Below are 23304 nucleotides of genomic sequence, written 5' to 3'. Positions count from 1 at the left end.
CTTTACCAACTGGTGCTCTTCCAATAGTTAGCTCCTCTTGACGCTCCTATAACTGTAATTCTAGAATACCTGCAGGACCTCAAACGAGACGGGCTTTCTCTATCCTCGCTAAAGGTCCACCTCGCAGCTGTATCAGCTTTTTGGCACAAAGAGGAAGGGCCCACTGTATTCGCCCATCCTATCGTCACAAGGTTCTTGAAGGGGCTGGTAAACCTGTATCCTCCTCGAAAACTGCTACCACTGTTGTGGAGTTTGGGCTCGGTACTCCACACACTATCGGGACAACCTTCGAACCATTAGCCATGGTACCCCTCCGACTACTTACCATGAAAACGACCTTCCTTCTTGCGATTACGTCAGCCCGCAGGGCGAGCTCGCTCGCAGCAGTGATGGCAACACTGCCCTGCACAGTATTCTCAAAGGAGGCGGTGATCTTACGGTTACACCTAGCCTTCGTTCCGAAAGTTTCCTCAGAGTTCCACATTAACGAACTAATAGTATTATCCTCGTTTTACCCGAAGCCTCACAGCTCCAGCAAGGAGGCACGCCTGCATCTCCTAGATGTGAGGAGGGCGTTGGCCTTTTACATAGACAGAACTAAGCCCTTCCGGAAAACAGACATGCTTCTCGTGTCTCTCGCTCCCAGGTCGAAAGGGGAAGGCCTCTCTTCCCAGAGAATTTCAAAGCACATTGTGTCCTGTGTAAAACTGTGCTACGAGCTTCGAAAGACCCCTTTGCTAGCCCCGCCCAGGGCTCACTCCACCAGAGCGGTGGCGGCATCAACAGCCTTCTTCAAGGGAATTGCATTGAAAGACATTTGCAGAGCGGCGACTTCGTCATCCTACGACACCTTCGCCAAGCATTACGCCCTGCATCGGGTGTTCGATGAGGATACCCGTCTGTCGACAGCAGTCCTCTCGGGGGCAAGCTGCACATGAATCGAGTACCCACCTCCTTACTTGGGGTTTGTAGCACGTCCAAAGACGCCCAGCCCCTTGGCCTAGGGCGGGCGGCAGCAAAAAGGGGTTAGAGCACCAGCCCGTACTCAGTTCGGGTGGTCAGCGGCTCACCGCTACAACACCATACAGGCCCCAGCCCTCAACCTGGGGCGGGGCCGCAGTTCACAAGAGTAGTATAGTTCTGGGCCCAGCCCTCAGTCTAGGGCAGGGCAGCAGTTCACGGGTGATAGTACAGTTCTAGGCCCGGCCCTCAGTTCAGGGTAGGGCAGCAGTCCCCAAGTACTAGCACAGTTCTGGGCCCAGCCCTCAGTTTGGGGCGGGGCAGAAACACAAGGTTTAAACACAAGCCCAGCCCCAGTTTGGGGCAGGGCAGCAACACAAGGTGTAACCACAGGCCCAGCCCTCAGTTTGGGGCGGGGCAACAACCCAAGGGTTTAAGTGCAGGCCCAGCACAGGCTGGCCCTGTCAAGGAAGGGGGGTAGGGGGTCGCAGGCCCTCCCACTCCACTGCGACCCGGCCCGGGGCCCCTGGGGGTCGCTCACACGCAACCCCGGCAGTGGGGATCCAGACCGCAACACACCGCCATTGGTTCGTGAGCGTCGTTCCCCGGGCCACTTCCTACCTCATCCTCTGCTGGCAGAAGGTCCCAGTCTATCGGGTCGAGGGGTCCCCCTAGGTCGGTCTCCTCCGGGTCATCCACCTTCGGGGGCTCCGGCCAGTCGTCCATAACAATGTCGTTAGGGTAGTCGGGCAGCGGTAATACAGGAGACGCAAGGCGATCCTGGGTCTGAGTGCTGTAAGGATCCGCTGGGACTCTGGGGCAGCCCGCTCCAGGGGCCTCTTCCAAGGCGGGGGGTCTCCGCCGGCGGGAAGGTCCTGGTAGGTCTGGGAAGTCCGGGTAGTCCCCTTGGGGCATATGGACCCGGGATTGCTTGGAGCCTCTGGGGGCCTGCTCCTCTGGCCTGGCTGGGCGGCCGCAGGCCCTCTCCCTTTGGTGCCGAGGAGCTCGTGCAGGCACGTCCTCCCTGCCCGGAGGCCCAGGCCCGAATGGGTCCTGAGTCCTGCCTTTGGCTCTTCTAGCCCTTGGCCCCGCCCTCTGAGGGGCGGGCCTCTGGTCTCCTGGCTCCGGCCCCGCCCACCAGGGCCTCTGCATAGTCTCCCCTGCCTCCGGGTCTGCGGGAGGCCGTACTGACTCACTACAGGGTTACTGCTGGGTAGTCACCTACTGTGGAGCACCCACAGGGACCACTCGAAGAAGAAAGAGAAGCTACTCACTTGTAGTAACGATGGTTCTTCAAGATGTGTCCCCATGGGTGCTCCACTACCCGCCCATCCTCCCTGCTTCGGATCTCTGTCCGGTGTTTTCAGGAGCATCTGGGCTGGTTGGTCAAGGAACTGGCGGGGACTGGATCGCGCACGTGACATAGGGCGCTCAAGGGAGCGGTGCGTATCGGCGCATGCGCGATCCAGTGGAAACTGCTAGAAGAATTCCGATCTGCGGTGCCGGGCGAGCGTGACACCTACTGTGGAGCACCCATGGGGACACATCTCGAAGAACCATCGTTACAAGTGAGTAACTTCTCTTTTTTGGAATTTGGTTTAAAAAAAAAATCAATAATTCAACAGCCGCAATGCATGTGAATACACAATGGTCCTTAATAAAGGAAGTCAAACCAGTCTTTTTGTAACCCCCACTTTAAAAACAGTGCACACACACCGATTTGTGATGTGATATGTGTTTACTGCCGGACATTCACAGACTTTTTACATAGTCTGTTTCCTCACACTTTACATGTGTGTTTTGTACCCTATTTTCCTGAGTTTTAATCCTGAACCGTCTCTTTTGAGGAACCTAGATATTATCTGATTCTGCCTGTCAAATACACTAAACAGATAGAGACAACAATTATGTTGTTTCAGACAAATACACTGTTAATGTGAGTTCATATCAGTAAAATGAGACATTTAATTATTTTTAGCCTCTTAAGCGTACTGAACGTTTTCAGCTTACCAGTATGTTAGTGCAGTTTCTGCTGCTGAGTTTCTTTGGGGAATCATTCAGTGTTTGGAGAGTAGCCTGTCATTTTCCTTTTCAAGCAGGAGTAAAGACTTTCATTGTTCAGTTGGCTTCTCAGTTTGCTTTTTATCAGATTCATATTTGAAAACACTTGCTCTCACAGGTAAGTAGATCGAAAGATGGGTGAAATGCCTATCTCTTCATGTTACCATAGGAATCTGGTAAAGAATTCCAAACTTCAAACACAATTTTGTCTTGTTTTTTAAAGTCAAGCATTTTAACCCATTTTGTATTAAAGAGCCAGGGTAGATTTCTGTCTTTCTAGATCTTTGAGCTCAGTCACCAAGCCTCTGAACTTAGACATCCATAGGTCCTTGTCTTGTAAATCAGCCAGTTGCAGTTCTGCTCTATCCACTGCTGTAATTGTTGAAAAGTTCAGTGCAGAGGTATCAGCTTCAGGATTTTCAACACAAGTGACAAAGTTGCCTTTTCCTTTCTAAATTTCTGAAATCGCCCTGTGAAGGCTTTTTGAATTTTCAGTATCACATTTTTAGATTCACACTGTTAAGCTCATGCTTTGTTGCCTCTTTGAATTTGTTTCAGTCATGGGAAATGAGGCAGCAAGCCTGTCTTAACCTGTTCTTTCTCCACTAAGGGCTGCCCATCTTCTTACCATCTGAGCCGCCTAGCGCAAGCAGTCTGGGAGTCAACTTTGTCTGTGAAGACGAAGGCAAAAAAACATTGAGTACTTCATCTTTTTCCACATCATCTGTCCTTGGGTTACCTCCCATATTCAGTAAGGATGCCACACCTTCCCTGATCAGCCTTTTGTTGTGAAAATGCCTGTAGGAACCTTTCTTGCTCCCTTTCACATCCCTTGCTAGCTGCAACTCCAATTGTGTGTTGGCATTCCTGATTTACACCCTTGATTTTACCTGACATGAGAATAGCTGTTCAGAGTAGGATCTATGCATGACAAGTTTTTAGGTGAGTTCAAACTAGGTACGTTCTTTTTCATTTCAATTTAGTAATTTATTTTCATCTGTCTGTTCTCCTACTTTTTAATACTTCCTACTTATAAGTCTCTCTTTTTATGATCAAGTCTAGTGTAAATAATTATTTTTGGCAGGGTACCACTGTGCTTATCTCCATTTCATTGATAAAGGGAGCATAACCTGATGAGCTCTCTTTCTTGCATCGAGAGAGATGGGGTTTGATCCCTTTTGAAAGTCAGTTTTCTGGGCGATGTTCCATAGAACTACATCCTCTCAGAGCTGAAGTGGGACAGTGTTTGCTTTGCTCTGCAGGCAGTTGATAATGCCAAATCTGTACCTCCTCTGGAGTAGACCAGAGGATCTGGCTCAGCAGGAGAGGGTGATGGGGAGCCCCAAAGAGTAAGAAGGCAGGTTTCAGTGGCATGATCATATCGCAGAACAATAGCAAGGGGTCCTTTGGGATCTTACATGGTTGCATTGTCATGCAAAATTCAGCTTAACTTTTGGATCTTAGTTTGTGTTGGAAGGGCAAGTGACGGAGGTGGGGGGCAGGGGGAAATTGTTTCAGTAGGTAGCCAGACCAGACTCTGTCTGGAAGTGATTGAGACATCCGTGGAAGCTATGATGTCACTTGTAGAGAAGCTGTTTTCGGAGTGGAATAATACTTTGTCAGGGAATACTTGAAATCCTGCTGCTTTTCCGAAAAGGAATCATCCTGCCCCATCTCATCTCCCCCAATAAAAACAATCGTGGAATACCTGTAAGTCCCTGTTTGAAAATGGCATAATTTTTATTAGTGTATTGTCATGTTGTCACTGAAGACAGAAGTGCATTGCACTCACATTTGGCAAAATATTAAGCCATTATTAAATTTTATTTTCTTAGAATGATTCTTCATTAATAACGGGGATGCTTTTGTTTCTTATAAATTCTCTATTCATACTCAATTTTTCAGCTTTTTACTGGTACATATTAGGATGTTTTGCAATATAATGGAAAGGAGTATTTCACCATATCTAAATATTGGGCACACAGGTTGAATCTTTCTCGTCTGGCACTCTTGGAACCTGACTGTTACCATCTGGCAAATTCTCTTGTCTGACAGGATTTCAATATTTTCTAGCACACTACCAACACTTTCACTGCTTTCTGGGCTCTTTGAAGACATTTAGAAGTAAATTACAGCTAAATGGCACAGAAGACTGAGAGTCAGGGCTGGTGGCTGTACATAAACTTTATGGGACCATGGGAAATTTGGCCACTCCCATGATAAGTGGCCATCTGGCTAACTAAAATCATGCTGGATTATAGAGTTTGCTGAACGAGAGAGTTCTGGATTAGAGGGGTTCAACCTGTTATAATATGCTAACACATATTAAAGTGAAAATACTGTATTTAGAAATATGCAAGATTCAGTCATTTCCATTATACTTTTTGGCCCATGAACCCACTCTGCTTAATGCAAACCTTCCCCTCAATGACAAAATACTTTAATTTATCTCTAAATAGTTTATCTCTAAGTCTTTAAATACTTTATTATTCATATTAGGCTGCTGGAGCTGTAATATAAGGGGACTATATAATCGGTAAGAAAAGAAATATTAATCAAAATAATTAAATAGATTAAGCACTTTGGGGGAGCAAACCTCGAGCTTTGTGGCACACCTGTAAGGCAGGTTTGCCAAGTGCAGCTTTTGAAAACCAGTGCTTCATACTGATGTCTAGTTACTTTCTCTCTGAGTAGACTTCCTGCTGCATGATGCATCTCCTCTTGAGCACTCTATTATTTCTTAGCAGCATGTAGCAGTTATGTGATAGTAAGTTTTGTAATCATATATCTGATTTGCATATTTTATTTACTATAATCTTAAATAGATCTAGTAACCTGTGTTCAGTTTTTCAGATTGTTGTCTTATGCCTGACATAACTGGTTCATGTAAAAAACTGTAACCTTTACAAATGAATTCTTATATTTCACCAGTAAAGAAAAGTGCTTGAATGATGGAAACCTTAAAATTGGCTTTTAGGGAGCTGTGATGGATAGATTAAACTAAACATTTTGGAGTCCATAATTAGTGAATGTACAAAATTTCAGTATTTATAGCTCAGTGAGCTGTGGGAGGAACTTGAAGTGTCATGTAGCGGGTGCTGATATTACATTAAATTGGGGGTGAGCAAACTTTTTAGGTAGCTCCTTCCCCCTTTTTGGCCCTGCAGTTAACCCCCCCAACCTGTGGGAGGACCACAGAAAGGCTTGTTGTGGAGGCGGCACTCTCAGGAAGGGGTTGCTGGTAGGCTCCAGAGGGTGCCCTGAAGTGGGAAGAGTTCTTGTGGGGAGGACCCCAGGAGTATACCTCATCAAGCGGTAAACTTGCTGGCTGCCTCCATTGCTTGTCTGAGGGCTTCTGTGCGATTTGGCCCAGCAGTGGGGTGTGGGGAGGGTGTTCCCTTGGTGATAACAGCAGTGGTGGTTGTGCCAGAGAAATCAGAGGGCTGGGGAGGGAGGCAGCAGAAGCTGGTGGTGGGGGAGGGAAGCTGATTGCACTGCACCCCCCCTTATAAAATATCACATCCCCCTCTGGGGTGCATCTCTTGCTTTGTGGACCCCTGCATTAAATGGAAAGTTTTGCTGTAGATTAGGTATTGCTTTTTATAGTGATCCATGCTGACTGACCATTCTCACTGGCAGGTGGAAATGGAAAAATAAGTAAGGTTCAGGATGACATCCTATCTCTAATGTTTTTGTAGCCTCTGCTTTGTCATCTTCAGATGTCTTTTGTCTCCTGCAGTAGTAACCCATCAGCCTTTTTCAGTGCAGGATTTTCTGTTCACTTGCATCTAGTCTGTCTTTCTGGAAGTACAATTTGTGAAATCATTTATGGGGAAGCTACTCTCCTTAGCACCCTACCAAATTCAACCGTGTACAATATGTCTCAGACTGTGAAATTTGGAGTCCTCCTGTGAAATCTAGCCTCTTGTATGCTTTTACCTTATGTTATACAGATTTCACAGGGGAAACCAGCATTACTCAACTTGGGTCCTGACCCAAAATGGGGTTGCAAGGGAGTCACAAGATTATTTTAGGAGGCTCATGGTATAGCCACTTCCATGCTGCCTTGAAATCTCAGCTTCTGGGAAGCTGTAATTGTAATATTGGCCAAGTGCCCAGTTCTGAAGGCGGTACCCTGCCAGCAGCAGTGCAGAAGTAAGGGTGGCCATACCATACCATGCCATCCAGCCTTCCTTCTGCAGAGCTGCTGATGGTAGCTCTGCCTTCAGAACTCAGTTCCTGGGCAACAGTCACCACTGTCCAGCTGTCCACCTTTGAAGGCAATACCATTGCCAGCAGCTGTGCAGAAGGAAGGGTAGCAATACCACAACACCCCCTTACAATAGTCTTGTTACTCCCACACAACTCCTTTTTGTCTCAGGACTCCTACAATTACAACAATATGAAATTCCAGGTTTACATATCTGAAATAATGAAGTTTACCATATTTTAAATCCTATGGTCATGAAATGGACCAAAAGTGTCTCTGAATTTGGTATAGCCCTAATTGTTGTGTGAATGAAGATAAAATGTTTAGGAAGTAAACCTCTGGTATTAGAACAAAAATGGTTTACTTTCTATTACGTAGAAAAGTTCGATGTGGTCAGGTCACCAGTGCCTTGTGAAATATATCCTGTAATACTTAAGGACCTGACTGAGGAGGTGTCCATGCTGTTAGCTACCACCTTTGAAAAGTCATGAAGACAGGAGAGATTCCAGAGGACTGGAAAAGGGCAAATACAGTGCCCAGCTATAAAAAAAAGGAAATAAGAACAACCCAAGAAACTGTAGATGAGTTGGCTTAACTTCTGCTGGGGAAGAAAGTGGAGCAAATAATTAAGGAATCCATCTACAAACATCTGAAAGATAAGATGATAGGTAACAGCATGGGTTTGTCAAAAGCATGTGTCAGACCAACCTGATAGCTTTCTTTCATATGATAAATCTTGTGGATATGGAAGAAGCAGTAGAAGTGGTATACCTAGACTTCAGTTGATCGTCTTACATGACCTTCTTATCAATAAACTAGGAAAATACTACGTAAATGGGGCTACTATAAGGCAAGTGCATAACTGGTGGGATAATTGTTCTCAAAGTGCAGTTATCAGTGGTTCACAGTCCTGATTAAAGGACATAACAAGTAGAATTTGCAGGGATCCGTTGGTTCTGTTCAGTATCTTCAGTGATTTTGCTGATGGTATCAAGTGTGTTTATAAAGTTTGTGGATGATACCAATCTGGGAACGGTTGCCACTGCTTTGGTTGGTAGGATCATAATTGAAATGCTCTGGACAAACAGGAGAAATGGTCTGATGTCATATAGGTGAATTCAATAAGGACAAATGGAAATACCTTAGGAAAGAACAGTCAGTTTTTATGCATGCAATGAGGGAAGTTACTGTCTAGAAAGGAGTACTGCATAGAGGGATCTAGGGGTCTTAGTGGGCTACAAACTAAATCTGAATCAGTGTGACAGTGTTACAAAAACGCAAACATCATTTTCGGATGAATTAAGAGGAGTGTCATTATCAAGACATAATAACAGAGAGGAAGCCGTGGTAGTCTATACACTATCAAAACAAAAAGCAGTCAAGTAGCACTTTAAAGACTAGCAAAATAGTTTATTAGGCGAGCTTTCGTGGGACAGACCCACTTCTTCAGACCATAGCCAGACCAGAACAGTCTGGTCTGAAGAAGTGGGTCTGTCCCACGAAAGCTCGCCTAATAAACTATTTTGCTAGTCTTTAAAGTGCTACTTGACTGCTTTTTATCAAGACATAAGTAATTCTTACACTGTGCTCTGTGCTGATTAAGCCTCAGTTGGACTACTGTCCAATTCTGGGTTTCACGTTTTAGGAAAGATGTGGAGAAACTGGGGATGGTTCAGAAAAAATTATTTAGAAATCTAGATGATTTATGAGGGATGACTGACAAAATTGAGTGAGTTTGGTGTGGAAAAGAGGAGACAGAGGAAATAACTGTCAGGTATCTAAAGGTTTTTGTTACAAGGAGGAGGAATGAAAAATATTCTTCTTAGTCTCTAACAGTAGGACAAGAAGCAATGGGCTTAATTGCATCAAGGGAGATTTAGATTAGACATTAGGAAAAAAATTTCCAATGTGTCAGGGTGGTTAAGCACTGGAATAAATTGCCTAAGGAGGTTGTGGAATCTCCAACATTTGAGACATTTAAGAGCAGGTTAGATAAAAATAATGATCAAGGATGATCTAGGTTGATGCTTGTTCCTGCCGTGAGTCCAGGGAACCTCTCAAGGTCCCTTCCACTTCTGGCATTCTATGATTCTATTTAATTTATATAAAGGTATTAATATATTGAATGTAAGTGCTAACTATCCCTTGGAATGTGTACTAATATAATAGAGAGGGCCCACCTCATCTTCAAAAGAGCTGTCTCTGTTAATGTGATTGTCAGAGTATGTCACTTTGTACTGGAAATAAAATTGTTACCAGAAGCCACCTATGTATTTGAAAATAAGTTTCAGTATTCAACAACAGTAATCCAGGACAAATCCAATTGTAAGTTGATCTTTTTTCCCAACAGAAATTAGAATACTGAATATTTTTATCCTGCTAGCATGTGTCTTTCAATTATGCCATTGTGTGGTACTGATTTTGATGTTCTAGGTCAGTGGTTCCGTAACTTTTCGGCATCACACTCCCATTTGCATTTTTGAGATGACCCCCCCCCGACACATCTCTTTTATCATCATCCAACCCCCACTTAACAAAAAATTCAATTCATAATTTAAAATAAACACAAAAACTTGATATAAAAGTTTTATTTAAAATTAAAAATAAGCATGGATAGTTTTTCTTGGCCCAAAAATGTAATAAAAATGTAATTTAACATCAGAAACAACAGAAACAAAATGAATTTAATGTGAAGGATGATGCGTTTTTTGGGAAATCCTAGGTTTGAAAGATGAAAGCAGGTGACCCAAATTGTTTTTGACATCCAGTCAATTTTTTTTTTGTTTTTAATGTGAGTAAACTTGAAAAGCTTTTTTCACAGTGATATATTGAGAAAAATGGAAGAATGATACATAGCACTTCCCCAACTTTCAAGTACATTGGGAAGTATTTTATCCAAAATTTCTCCAAGCTTGAGTTTTTGAAATTCTTTTGCACTTGAATCATATTTGATTTCGAGTGCTTGTTCTTGAATACTTCTAACAGTGTATTGACATCAACATTGAGTGGATTGCTTACTAATTTATGAATGGGGTTGACAGAAATGTTGTCTGGAAAGTAGTGGATAGCAGACTCAGTAAAGCTGTGCCGCCCCGCTCTGAGTTGAGCGCAAACCGCTAGAGCCTTAGTGCCCCCCCAACCCCGGGGCCCCCTTACCGCCTGCTGGACCTTGATCCATGCTGGCCCCATCCCAGCCCGGAGGCCGACTATGGACTGTCCAGGCTAATGGCACAGCCCCCACCTTGCAGGTGCCTTGTGTAGCCCCAGCTGGCCAGCTGCGTGATCCCCATGCCAGCCGCCAGAGCTGCCCACACCAGCCACGCACCTGTTTGATCCCTGTCAGAGCTGCCCACCCCACCCACCCACCAGCTGCTGGAGCCAGCTGTTTGCCCACTAGCCAGCCCAAGCTGGAGCCAGCCACATGCCTGCCAGCCCAAGCCAGGACCAGCTGCCCACCTGAACCACACAAGCCACCCACCCGAGCCCCTCCCGTCCCCCAAAGCCAGGCACCACCAACCTCCTGCTCCTACCCCATCTCCCTCCCTTTCCAGCCCCCCATCTAACCCCATCCTCCCCCCCCAACCCACATTCCTTTGCAGAAGGCATGTAGCTCCACCTGGGTCTTTGCCAGTAGCCTGCTTTATAGTAGCTGCGCCAGGTTGCCCACATAATAGCAGTGGTTGAGAGCTGGAAGCAAAGGTCGGCTCTTTCTTGGAGTAGGGGAAATGAAAACGGGGGCAGTGTTGCCTCATGCGTGCCTCCCTGCGGGGGCATGCCCCCCAGTTTGGGTAACCATGTGCTAGGTATAATTAATTTCTGTGTGAAACATAAGGTAATGATTTCACTGTGATAGTTTTGGTTTTTGTTGAAAGTTTTAGAAAATTAGAAACTCATCTTAAAATAGTGTATGGGTACATCTACACAAGGAACTAACTTCGAAGTTAGGCACTACATTGAAATAGCCCGTGGAGAGTCTACATACATTTTTCCCTTACTTCGAAGTTAACTTTGAAGTAGGGAGCCCAACTTTGAAGTCCTTACTCCATTCCCAGGAATGGAGTAGCACCCTACTTCGAAGTATAAGTTTTGAAGTAGGGCATGGGTAGACACTCTAGTTCGACGTTGCACTTCAAAGTAATCAACTTTGAAGATATTTTTGTAGTGTAGGCACAGTCTACAACTTAGAGATGGTTTTGTGTTATAGTTTAACTGAATTACACTGCATACTGTACTTATGCCTTTTTAATGCTTTCTGTCTTTGCTTGCTGTTACTGTTGACACTCTCCTTCCAACTTTGATATTCTTTTATTTTCTATTTCCAGGTGAAGCAGGAGCTACAGAAGGCAACCTTTATAGCTTGCAATAATGCCATTCCCCTTCGGCAAGTCGCACAAATCTCCTGCAGATATAGTGAAGAATCTGAAGGAGAGTATGGCTGTTCTAGAAAAGCAAGATATCTCTGACAAAAAGGCAGAAAAGGTATGTTTATGATACTTTTTATTGGGGTGACTCTTTTCCTGGTGAAATATTAAACTTCAGTTGGGGGAGGGAAACCATAATTTCCAGATTATATGTGAACTAAATAGAAAATATTTTATCTCCCTTCCCACACTAGAGATGAAGAAAAGTTGTATAGTCCTCTCTGAGTGCTTGTTCTTATTCATTCCAATCATGCGCAGGAGGATTTTGCCCTTAGCAGCTAACCAGAAGGTTGGCCTGGGTGCCACTGGGAATGGTACCTAATAGAGAGTCCTGCAAACCAGCCCCTCCTCATTTCCTTCTTACTGCTGGTGACAGTAGATGAAACTTCCCTTTGCTTGTGTCTCACTTTTGCAAGTGGATTACCAGTTCTGACAACTCTTTGTGCATAGTTAGCCATAAGAGAGACGTTTTAGTATTAGTAGTTATGTAAATTTCCGTTACGGGGGTTCCCCCATGGTTTTTTTGCCTACAGTTTTCTGGGGCCTACCTTGTTACCTGGGCTTTAGAATTGTCAGTTGTGCACCAGAAAAATGTTGAAAAGTGATCCCGTGTCCTCCTGCTTGAGGTGCCTGGGTAAAGGGTCACCAGAAAGAATGCTGCAAGATTTGCCAAGAATTCTGACCCAGGACAATTAAGGAAAGAGCAGTGGCTTAAGATTCTCCTTATAGAAGTAGCACCCTGGGAACAGTCAGATTCTGGTACCAGAGTCCAAGCACCCAGTACCACATCCTTCTCCATTAGGTGTGCCTTAGCACTAGAATCGAAAGATGCAGCACCAAAGGAGGGACTCAGCAGGGAGCAGCACTGGCACGCAGCCTCTCGGGGGTATTCTGAACTTAGCAACAGTCTCAGTTGCTGGTGCTCAAGAAGAAAAAATTGTACAAAAGTCAATTTTCCCATCCCTACAAAAATGAGAGGTCAGCAGTTAGTGGCGTTTCAGAAGGGCAACAGCTCTAAAACTTGAACTTAGGTTTCATTGAGGCAAGGCAGTCAAGTCCAAGCCAGCTGCTGACAACAGGACCTTGAGTGCTTGCTGCTTGCATCCATACCAGAGACTTTCCTTGCAGCACAAGACTTGATGCACCTCATGGCACTGTTCTCTCCTCCTAGGCAAGATGCTGCAGTCCTGTGCAGTCCAAAGGGAAACTAGCAATGACAACACACTGATCACTGTACTTTCAGCAGTGGTCCGTTGCAGACCCACCATCCATGGACCATAGCTGATTGCCTGCCTGCCTCAAAAGGAGCAGCTCCCACTCTGATCTTCCTATTATGAGTCAGACTTGTATCACTTTCGTAGCACCATAGATGGCCCTGTTCCATATAGGGGGCCTGACGCTGGCAGAACTCCACACAGTGGCCCATTTGGATACCTTGGGCCTCACATCAACCCCACTGCAGAAGCAAGGGGTCTTGCTCCGGGGCAGGTTTTGGTGGCTTCTGCTACATTTATTCTGGCACGTGCATTTAAACTGTGGGCTCAGTTGCTGCCCCCAGCTACAGGAGGCATCATCAGCTTTGACCATATAGACACCAGAGATGTTCACAGCTCTGGCTTTGTTGTTGGGAACAGATGTACTGCCAGTACTGGCTTTGGCTGTGGGACAGATTCAGTTGAAAATTGAACCTAGAGCTCCACAAGAGATGCAGGTTCTATCCAGCGTGCCTTCATTGGAACCAGTAGCTTCACCATTCCTGGCACTGCCTTAGAGCCTCTTGGCTTGCTACCAGAGGCAAGTGATCCTTTTGGTGGAGATAGGAGGGAACAGCCTCCTCCTCTTCTTCCCCAGAGGAGACCTTGTCTGGGTCTTCAGTAGCCACAGTCCTGGAAGACTCCTGTGTACTGCAACACTTGTTACATCAGGTCACCCACGGGCTGGGCATGACAGTGGAGGAAGTAGTTGATGAGGCCAACCCTAAACAAAATATCGTAGCTCCCTCCGACATGTCTAGAATTGCAATGCCACTAATTAATACAGTTATGGATATGACAGGTCCTGCCTTCATTGCAGCTTACTGCCAAGTGCAACAAGCGTCTGCTTTATTCTCATGATTCTATGAGTACTTACCTACAGCCTAACTCTCTTGTAGTGGACTCTGCCAATCAGACAGACGAGGTTGTCAGGAACTTTACTCCAAAAACAGAGAGAACAAGCATTTAGATGTGTTCAGACCAGAAGTCTGACAGGTGGCCTTCAACTGCTCATTGTGATTAGGTACTTCTGTAAAATTGCTCAGCAGTGGCTAGATTCAATGAACTGCTTCCTTTGGACTCATGTGCTGCATTTTTGGCTTTGGTTGAGGAAGGGTGACTGATTTCCTGGGCATCCCTCCAGATGTCACTAGAAGCAACTGATGCACCTATTGAGGTCATGTCTATAGAGCTGAGGGAAGTTTGCCTTGCATGCCAGGCCTTCTAGACTCAGCTGACAGGACATATCTCGTATGATGGACAGTACAACACAAATGTTACCAACAAATGGATGCATGCTTCTGTGGCGTCAAGAAGCTTTTGTACTGTGGGACTTCTGTATAGAACATTCAATGCTTCTGCAAGCTTCATACCTCCTGTGTGTGCAGAATTAGCTAGTGGACCATATCTGCAGGTTGTTTAATGGCCATGAGTGGTACCTGCACCCAGAGGTCACAGTTTGTCATCCAAAGGCAGGCCTTTCCCCACATCAACTTGTTTGTCACACAACACATCAGGAAGTGATCCTCCAGAACCATAGCCCAGATTCCAGTGCAGATGCGTACAGGAGACTACTTCCCCGTGGCCTTTCTGCCCATACTGCTTGTCCACAAAATCCTCTTAAAGCTTTAGTACACATCTCTCCTGGCTATGTCCATGGAAGCCCTGATCACCCTACCAATCTTCATGGACCTTTTTAGTACAGGATCACAGTCACAGGAGTCCCTATACCTCATGGAATGGAAGCTCCATGGCTGAACCTGGCAGAGCTTTTGTGCTTAGACTAGGTTAGGCACGTCCTGTTTGGCAATTGGCAACATATGTGGCCCTCACAGAAGGTTTCCAAGTGGAAGGGATTCTCAGTCTGGTCAGTGCAACACAACCCATCCCCAGTACTCTCCTTGGTGTCCTTGATTTTGGAGTTACTTTCTCCATCTCAGCCACCAAGGTCCATCAGTCTCCTTCAAAAGAGTCCGTCTAGCTGTCATGTCAGCTTTCCTCCCAGGTGCACACAGGTGCTTGCTGTTTGTAAACCCTATAGTTAGCTGATTCTTAAAGGGCCTTGGTAGACTTTACACTCGGGTCTGCCAGCTAGTCCCACGGGGACCTCAACCTAGTCCTCTTCAGGCTGATAGGATCTCCATTTGAACTATTGTCCACATACACCCTGCTCAGCCTTTCTGAGGTAACATTCCTAATAGCAGTTATTTCTGCCAGAAGGGTATCTGAGCTTAGGGCCCTAACATCAGAGCTCACCTTTGGTTTTCTGTAAAGACAAGGTACAGCTTTGACTGCATCCAGACTTACTCCTAAAGGTAGTGCTGCACTTCCACATGAAACAGGACATCTTCGTCCCAATATTTTACCTCAAGCCACACTTTAGCATTCTGGGAAGGTTTGCAAGTGCTTTGAATGATGGGGTTATAATTCAAAGTTATCTGGACAAACTTGAGAATGGCTTGAAGTAAATATGATGAAGTTCAGTAAGGACAAATGCAAAATACTCCACTTAAGAGAAAATACATTTCACACACACAAAATGGGAAGTGACTGTCTAAGATGGAGTACTGTAGAAAGGGATCTAGGGGTCCTAGTGGACCACAGGCTAAATATGAATCTACAGTGTGACATTTGTTGCAAAATAAGCAAACATAATGCATTTCAGAATTAACAGATATTTCATAAACAAGATAATGGAAGTAACTCTTCCACTCTCCTCTGTGCTGATTAGGTTCCAGCTGGAGTATTGTGTCCAGTTCTGGTTACCACTTTTCAAGAAAGAGATGGAGAAATTGGAGAAGGTCCATGAGAAGACCAACAAAAATGATTAAAGGTCTAGAAAACATGGCCTATGAGGAACAATTGAAAGAATTGTTTGTTTAGTTTGGAAGACAGTAGACTGAGGGGCACATAACAGTTTTCAAGTACCTAAAAGTTGTTAAAAGGATTAGAAGGGGATAAAAAATTTCCTCTAATCTCTAAGGGTAGGACCAGAAGCAATAGGTTTAGATTGCATTAAGGGATATTTAGACTGGACATTAGGGAAATTTTCCTGCCAGGAAGGAAATACATTGTCTAAGTAGGAAATACTGAAATACATTGTCTAAGTAGGTTATAGAATCTCCATCATTTGAGATATTTAAGAGCAGGTTACGTAAACCTCTGTTGCGGGTAATCAAGATGGTCCGTGGTCCTGCTGTGAGTGCAGAGGCCTGGGCTCAATGACCTCTTGAAGAACCCCTCCATTTCTGTTGTTCTGTGATTATGCTTCTTGTCCAGTGGTGGTGAAGTGTGCTGTTTGTGGTCTGCCACAATACTAATTCCATGTTCTAATGCTGAGAATATAGCAGTAGGGATATATTACCCAGTCTCAGACCAGGATGATGACCTTAGTGACTGAAATGCTAAGGGACATTAGAGAGGCTATTAAAATAAAAATCTAAATAATGGTGAAATTTAGGTATCCCCATAGTGACTGCGTTTTTGTCGTCTCAGGACAGGATGCAGAGATAAAGTTCATGTCTTATGAGACTACTTGGAGCAGCTGATTATGGATTTAGTCCTAAATCGAGCACAGAATCTGGCCTAAGATGTGAATGTAGCTGGACTGCTTAGAAATAGTGACCATAATATAATGAATAGTGACCATAATATAATGAAATTCAACGTCCCTGTGACAGGAAAAACACCAAAAATAAAACCCCTGAGAGCTGCTTGGAAACTTTTCAAAGACACCATAAAAAAGGCTCAACTTAAATGTATACACCAAATTAAATGTAGTAAGAGAACCAAAAAATTGCCACCTTGGCTATATAACAAAGTAAAAGCAGCAGAGCTAAAAAGGCATCATTTAAAAAGTGGAAGCTAGAGTCTTGTGGGGAAAATAGAAAGGAGCATAAACTATCGTAAATGAAGTGTAAAAGTATAATTAGGGAGGCCAAACAAATTGAATAACGTTGAATAACGTTGCTAACCAAAAGTCCAAAAATTTAATAGCAAAAGCAAATTTAAGTACAGTAAACCCTCTTTGTATGGACCCTGATTGTAGCAGACTTCAGGAACAATGGATATCCCTCCCCTCATCGTTCCCAGAGTCCACCGGGGTGCATAAAATCATCTTCCTCCCCACTTCCCCTGCAAAATGTCAAGACTTACTGCTGGTGTAACCTAGAGGAGCTGCCACCTCCTCTGCCAGAGCCACCATGCATACATGGCAGCAGCCCCTCCAAGTTTTGCTGCGGGCGCCACAGCTCCTCCATTGGCAGCAGCTCCAGTGCGTGGGCAGGATTTTATTTTGAGGGTGGGGGAGCTGAGTCTGGGGGAGCCTGGCAGGGGTAGGTGGGCAGTAAACCTTGCATATAACAGACTTTCGTGAGTAGCAGACAGCCTTACCCCCCATTAGTCCATTATAGCAAGGGTTTACTGTACATCACAAGCAGGAAGCCTGCTAAGGCACAGGGGACCACTGGACAATCGAGATGCTAAAGGAGCACGCAAAGTTGAGAAGGCCATTGAAGAGAAAATAAATGAATCCTTTGCATCAATGTTCATGGCTGAAGACAGAGTCCCAAACCAGAGCCGTTCTGTTTAGGTGTGTGATGGAGTGGGGGGGGTGCATGTGTGAGTCAGGCTGGATGTCCGAGGCAAGCAGCAGCTCCCAGTGGCTAAGGATGACCCTAGGGCTACAACTGGCAGATAACACCTCTGCCTAAACAAAGAGCAGGGAGGAGCTGGGCTGGGTTTTGAATCGGGGGCGGCAGTTAGAGGCGAGGAAAAGGGAGAGCTGGAAGGCAGCCAGCCTGAGGAGGGGGAAAGCTACACCCCAGAGGGACACCCCTCGGGGTCTTCCCCCCAGGACAGGTTGGAAGGACTGTCTCTGGCGGCTATGCTGTTGCTTCTGTGAGAAACTGGACATCTGTTGCCTAATAAACCTGCTGTTGTGCCTGCTGAGTGAGAGTCTCTCCTGCCAGCGGACGGGGTGCAGTGCAGGGGGACCCCTGAACCCCATCACAAGGTGACAAATCTGAAGAACTATCCCAGATTGAGGTGGCAGTAAAGGACTTTGGGTAAGAAATTGGTAAACTTAAAAAGTAATAAGTCACCAGGAGCAGATTATATTCTGAAAGAACTCCAGTGTGAAATTGAAGAACGACTAACTGCGGCTTGTAACTTATAATTTAAAACAGCTTCTGTATTAAATAACTGTGGAATAGCTAACGAGATGCCAATTTTTTTAAAAGGGTTCTAGAGGTCACCATGGGAGTTACAGGCCAATATATCTAACTTCAGTACTGGGGCAAATTGGTTGAAAATATAGTAAAGAATAGAATTGTCAGACCTGTTGATGAACACATCTTATTTGGGAGGAACCATCGTGATTTTTGTAAAGCAAATTATGTTTGACCAATCTAACAGAATTATTTGAGGGGGAGCCAACAAGCTCACATCAAGGATCCATTGTACTTTGATTTCCAGAAAACCTTTGACAAGTTCCCTCACCAAAGACTCTTAAGCAAAGTAAGCTGTCATAGGATAGGATGGAAGACACTCTCATGGACCGGTAAATGATTAAAAGATAGGAAAGAGAAGTTAAGAATAAATGGCCAGTTTTCAAAATGGAGAGAGTATTAATTGTTGTCCTGGTGTCCATACTGGGACCAATCCTATTCAACATATTCATAAATGATCTGAAGACAGAGGTAAACGATGTGGTGGAAAATTTTGCAGAAGATACAAAATTGCTCAAGAGAATTAAGTCTAAAGCAGACAGTGAAGAGTGTCAAAAGGATTGCACAAAAGTCAGTCACTGGGCAGCAAAATGGCAGATGAAATTCGGGATTGGTAAATGCAAAGTAGTGCATATTGGAAAACATAATCTTATCTCTCGCTCTCGCTCTCTCTCTCAAACACAATGGGGACTAAATTAGCTGTTACCACTTGAGGGAGATCTTGAAGTCATTGCAGATAGTTCTCTGAAAACATCCACTGTAGTGGCAGTCAAAAAACTAAACAATGTTGGGAATCATTAAGGGTGGGATAGGTAACAAACAGGAGAATATTTGTTAGATACCTTACTATATAAATCCACGATACATCTACATCGTGAATTTTGCATGCAAATGTGACCACCACCTCATTTAAAAAATATATATATGTATTGGTATTGGAAAAGGTTCAGAAAAGGGCAAAAATAAAGATTAGAGGTATGGACTGGCATATGAGGAGAGATTAAGACAACTAGGGCTCTTCACCTTTGGAAAAGTGATGACTAAGGGGCAATATGACAGATGATTATACAATCATGACTGGTGTGGAGTAAGTAATTAGAGTTATCCCAAAACACAAGAACTGATGGAAGGGGAATACCAAATAACATTAATAGGTAGCAGGTATAAAACAAAAATAAGTACTACTTCACACAACGCAGTTCACCTGTGGAATTCCTTGCAGAAAATGTTGTGAAGGCCAAGACTATAACTGGGTTCAAAAAAGAACTAGATAATTTCATGGAGGATAGGTCCTTCAGTGACTATTAGCTAGGCTGGGAAGATACTGTGTCCCTAGCCTCTGTCAGAAACTGGGAATGGGTGACTGGGGATGGATCACCTGTGCTGGGACATCTGGCATTGGCCACTGTCAGAAGACAGAATACAGACTGAACCTCTCTAGTCCCAGCACTGTCTTGTCACCCAGCATCCGTAATTCAACGTGAAGATATTTAACCAGATGACCACTTACCGTGGGTGTGGCGAAGTTTCCCAAGGTCCCATAAAATTTGTTTGCCACCATCAGTTCTGGCTTTGTATTCTGTGCTGTTATTTAGCTGTAATTTAACTAAATGTCTTCTAACAGATAAGAGCAAGAGATTTGTGATTTAGAGTACATATTCAAATTCGACACATTAACACATGGTCTGAAAAGAGACATCAGCTACCTCATTCATGCATTACAAGGACTGCTTCCCTTCCCTTGAGGCTTGTAATTATCTCAAGCAGTACAATTAATGTCCCTCCACCTCTCAACTCCTTCCTTCAATGCTATTTGATTTTTCAATTGTTATTGCAATTTTTTTTTTTGGGCCTCAGTAATTATAAATGTTAGTCTCTATTGGAAATGAAATTGATCTGAAGAAGTGGGTCTGTCCCAAGAAAGCAGATCTGTCACCAAATAAATCATTTTGTTAAAGTGCTACATTTCTGCTGCTTTGTTTTCTAACGGCCTAGTAAGCAGTGAAAGTGTTGGGAATGTGATAGACAATCCTGAACTTCTGTCGTCCAGCAAATTCTCTCTTATGACCCTAGTCAGCTCCCAGGGATGTCAGACTAGAGAGGGTCAACCAGCATTTGGGACTTGCATTGCTTAACTGTGGGGAAAAATCTTAAGTGTTTTGTAGGCCTGCGTTAAACAACGTTGGAAACGCATGAACCTAGATTGAGAGGGAGGACACTGAAAGTCTTATTGAAAGCTTATTCTGATATGAATTCATAATTTGCCATGGTTTATTGAAGTGAGCATGTTTAAGTTTTTGTTTCCCTTTATTTATATATTAGTTTGAGTTATTTATACCACAGATTCCCAAATGTTTGAACCGTAGATAAAAATGTTGGGAAGATTAAGCACAACTCTCTGCTTACTCTTTGTATACATTTATTTAGAAGAGTGCTCCTAGATTATTCTGAGAAAAATGACAGATGTTTCATACTGTTCATTTGACTTCTTCTAGTTTGTATGGTTGAATTCACATTTTGGCCTCCTTATTCAAAGCACAAAGCCATGAATGTTGTAATATGTGCAGCCCTTTGTTACATAGGAAGATCTTGCCAGTACTTTTGCGGATGGCAGTTCCTTTTCTTTGTATTAATATCTTTATCCTAATTTTATTTACCTGGCACTCTAGTGTAGATATTTAGTTTACACTATAAAGCTGTCTTGATGTTGTATTAAGAGAAATTCCATTATACCATAATAGACCTCTTCCTTGAGCCCTGTTGGGTCGGTCTTTCATTGTGTTTAGATCAATACTAAGTAGTTGATCTTTAATAGTCATACAAACTACCATCAAAAATTAATTGGGTGTTAGTGCAGCTTCTCCTTTCCCCTGCAGCTTGCCTCTGTATGTTAACCCTTCAAAAGACCTCCTCAAGAGCATGATTTTTCCTGAAGACATTTCTGAATGTGCAAAGGACTGTGAGAAATGTACTCCTCCCATTCCACAATTCAGAGTTAATTGGGAGATGTAACAGCTCTCACCTGTCTTCATGCCATGGGGTCTTATTTTTTAACAGTGGTTTTGTCACAGTGGGGCCCCATTAGAGCTTTATGGTATACAGTTTTACTGTTTATGCTTGAGTCCTTATGATCAGGTAACACTCTGCCTCAGTGTTTCCCAGTTTTATTTGGCTACAGAACCCTTTTAAACTTGAAAGAATTTTGCAGAACCCCATTCCCAGGATCTAACCCCATTGATCCCCTGTCTCAGCCCTCAACCCCCAAATCTTCACTCCATCCCCAAGCTGTGACCCCCATCTCCAGGCTTATCCCCTCTCAGCCCCAGACTGGCCCCCAGGACTAACCCATCCGTGGCAGTGGATGGGGAGCTTACGCCAGGCAGCCATGTGCGTCCAGCAGAAGGAGGGCTGTCATGGAGGTGATACGATGGTGAGGCTGAAGTGAGGCACGCCTACCGGAGGGGTGTGTTCCCTCAGATAGTGCGGCGGGTGAGGGATCCCTGGCCTGCTGCAGCTGAAATAATGGAACTAAATTCAGTTGGTTTAACTGTTTCAGTGGTGGCAGGGCAGGGAGCTGCAGAGGAGTCAGCAGCAGCATCAGCATCCGGAGCAGCAAATTATTCCTTAAAGAGCCGCATGGAGCTTTGGAGCCACAATGGAATTTTCTCACTGAATCCTTATTTTCCCTTTGTGGAACCTGTGATGGAGTGGGGGGGAGTGCAGGTGTGAGACTCAGGCTGGATGTGTAAGACAAGCAGAGCAGCTCCCAGTGGCTAAGGATGACCCTGGGGCTACAACCTAGCCTGGCAGGTAACACCTCAGCCCTGAACAAAGAGGAGGGAGGAGCCGAGCTGGTTTTGAATCTGGGGCGGCAGTTAGAGGCTGGAGGCAAGAGGGAGCTGGAAGGAGCCAGCCTGGCGAGGGGGGAAGCTGCACCCCAGAGGGGCACCCCTCGGTCTCCTCTCCCCAGGACGGGTTGGAATGACTGTCTCTGACTGCTGTACTGATGCTTCTGTGAGAAACTGGGCATCTGTTGCCTAATAAACCTCCTGTTGTACCTGCTGAGTGAGAGTCACTCCTGCCAGCGGACAGGGTGCAGTGCATGGGGACCCCTGAACCCTATCACAGAACCCCATTTGGGAAACAGTGCTCTACTTGGTAGAGCAAACATTGGTGGAAGTTTGTTAGATAAGGTGTATGAAGAGAAACTTGAACCGATTGCAAAAAATTACTGGGGTGAAATTTGCCAGTTTGAGTCTTGATGGGTGGAGCAAGGTATGCAGTGATCCAGTAATATGTGCCTGTATGCCAACAGAAGACAGGATTACGTATTTAAAAAAAAAAAAAAATTATACCTCGGGAAATACCCACACAACAGAAAATATAAAGGAAGTGTCAGTGAAAGCTATAATGAACTATTAACAAAAGTTCAACTGTCACAGACCATTTTGCAACGTGGCAAAGTTGAGAATATACCTAGAAGAAGAACTGGAATAACCTTAATAATGCTGGGATGCAGTACCCATTTAATGCCTCTTGTAGTCAAAAACTTAAGTATGTCCGAAAACGTTGCTGAAGTCACAAAATAGTTCTATGTAAAACCATTTTGCTACAGTTTGACTGATGAGAGCAGTGGGATCCAAGCTAATTCTCCCTCAAGGTCAATCCACCCTCTTGCCCACATACCCCACCACTTGATGGGACAAGCATGGCGGCAGAGGTGGCTCTTCCGGTGACTCGCTCGGGTGCCTCTGGCATAGCGGCTCTCCAGGGCTCCGGCGGCTCCGATGAGTCACCAGGGGTAGGGGAGGTAGGATGCCTGGCTCAGGGTGGTGTCGGTGGGGTTGGGGAGAGGCACCTGGTGTGGCATGTGGTGATCAGGTCAATTGGTTTTGGCCACCACTGTATTAGATAATCATGATGGTTCCTTCTGACCTTACAGTTTGAGTCTAATGTGTGTGTCATTACGTTAAGATAAAGGGTATTTATACACCTTATTCTTCCGTAATAGTAATGAAGTTTCTAAACCATAGCTTCTACTATAGCTGTACCATGATTGTGTAGTGTAGACAGGCCCTCAGAGCAGTGATTCCCAAACTTTTTTGACATGACACCCCTCTCCGCTTTGGTTTTCAAAAACAAGAAGTCCTGTGGCTTTTCAGTAAACCCTC

At 44.6% G+C, this 23304-nt stretch overlaps 1 protein-coding gene across 6 annotated transcripts in view; it reads left to right on the top strand.

The window, feature by feature from the left end:
- The window catches only part of CAB39 (calcium binding protein 39), a 75044-nt gene that overhangs the window by 20049 nt on the left and 31691 nt on the right, over positions 1–23304 (top strand). For all 6 annotated transcript variants that reach the window (XM_075004362.1, XM_075004364.1, XM_075004363.1 and 3 more), the window contains one exon: positions 11554–11710. In XM_075004362.1, coding sequence (XP_074860463.1) covers positions 11597–11710 — 114 coding nt within the window. In that variant the 5' untranslated portion in view covers positions 11554–11596. The remainder of the gene's footprint in view (positions 1–11553; positions 11711–23304) is intronic.

This window comes from Carettochelys insculpta, chromosome 10 (genome assembly GCF_033958435.1).
Source record: "Carettochelys insculpta isolate YL-2023 chromosome 10, ASM3395843v1, whole genome shotgun sequence".
Taxonomy (NCBI): Eukaryota; Metazoa; Chordata; order Testudines; family Carettochelyidae; genus Carettochelys; species Carettochelys insculpta.
This window is presented reverse-complemented; position numbering and strand designations above follow the sequence as displayed.